Below are 1,094 nucleotides of genomic sequence, written 5' to 3' on the forward strand. Positions count from 1 at the left end.
TCAGAATTTTCTCTCCAATCTCAACAGCCTCATGACCTGGGAGAATTTAATAGTAGGCCTCTGTAATTCAGAAATGGTGTCTAGCCTAGGGGCCCATGTCTGCCCTTTAGACCCAACCAACCGTTCATAATGCCTCTGCAACTCTGGTGTACTACAAAGGAAGCTGTTTGCACGGCTATTAGAAAACTCCTCTTTGCCTCCTCCTAATAGAATATTCGAAATGAATTCTGGGCATACCCTTACAGATGATCTTCCATTCCCTTCCTTGATATGTTGGAATGGACACTCATCAAAGTCAATGGGTGCAGCAATGTTAGGACTTAAAGCAAATGAGGCAAGTGCAGAAGCTGACAACACCTTGGATGCAAACCGATCGATTGGAAGTACAAAGTAGGTTTCACCTTCTATGAGTTTATCTTGGATGCCTAGAGAAGGTATTGGCTGACCTATGTAGAAGGAACCAGCATGACAAACAATCCTGTCTGGATACTCAAATAAAACTTCTCCGGCAACCCGGTTGCCGGCGAGAAGCTTAATTGTTCCTTCCCAAAAGACTAGCCTCACCCATGACTTTGGTTTCAGCTTGTAACAAGAAGGCACTGCATTCCCCATATGTTGGTTAGAGAGAGAGAGAGAGAGAGAGAGAGAGTAAATAGGGTAGGGATAGAAGAAAAAGAATTGAGAAGAAAACGGACAATTAGGCTTTTCAGTTTTTGGGTGAGGAAGAGGTTGGAGACTTGGTTATATACCAAAAAAACAAACCAGGACTTTCAAAGTCAAGACACCATGGTATTACCCTTTTCTTTGTTCTGGTTCTACGGTCTATGGTCATCTGTGGTCAGCCAAGACCGCGTGAAATGGAACTATGGAATACCTTGTGAAAGTATCATGAGGAGATGGATGCGACTCTACCCTTGAAATCTACAGTGTTTTTCAAATATATAAATAAATATGGGTGTCAAAACCTAACTCGAACAAATAAAACTGCTCGAAATTAATTGAAAAAAATTAGATCAAATCAAACCATTCTTTATTGAATTGATTTTGAGTCGAGGTATTTTGGGAAAAGTTGAAAATCAGCCTATATCGAACCA

General features: G+C 41.0%; 1 protein-coding gene across 1 annotated transcript; it reads right to left on the minus strand.

Annotated features, from left to right (window-relative positions):
* LOC122089039 lies at positions 1-612 on the minus strand. The gene has a single exon (XM_042658454.1). The coding sequence runs from the start codon at positions 610-612 to the stop codon at positions 1-3; it is 612 nt and encodes a 203-aa protein (XP_042514388.1).
* Positions 613-1,094: the final 482 nt, after the last annotated feature.

Source organism: Macadamia integrifolia, chromosome 9 (genome assembly GCF_013358625.1).
Source record: "Macadamia integrifolia cultivar HAES 741 chromosome 9, SCU_Mint_v3, whole genome shotgun sequence".
Taxonomy (NCBI): Eukaryota; Viridiplantae; Streptophyta; class Magnoliopsida; order Proteales; family Proteaceae; genus Macadamia; species Macadamia integrifolia.

Excerpts from the sequence above, each read along its gene's own strand:
- LOC122089039 (XM_042658454.1), bottom strand. The coding sequence starts at position 612 with ATGGGGAATGCAGTGCCTTCTTGTTACAAGCTGAAACCAAAGTCATGG.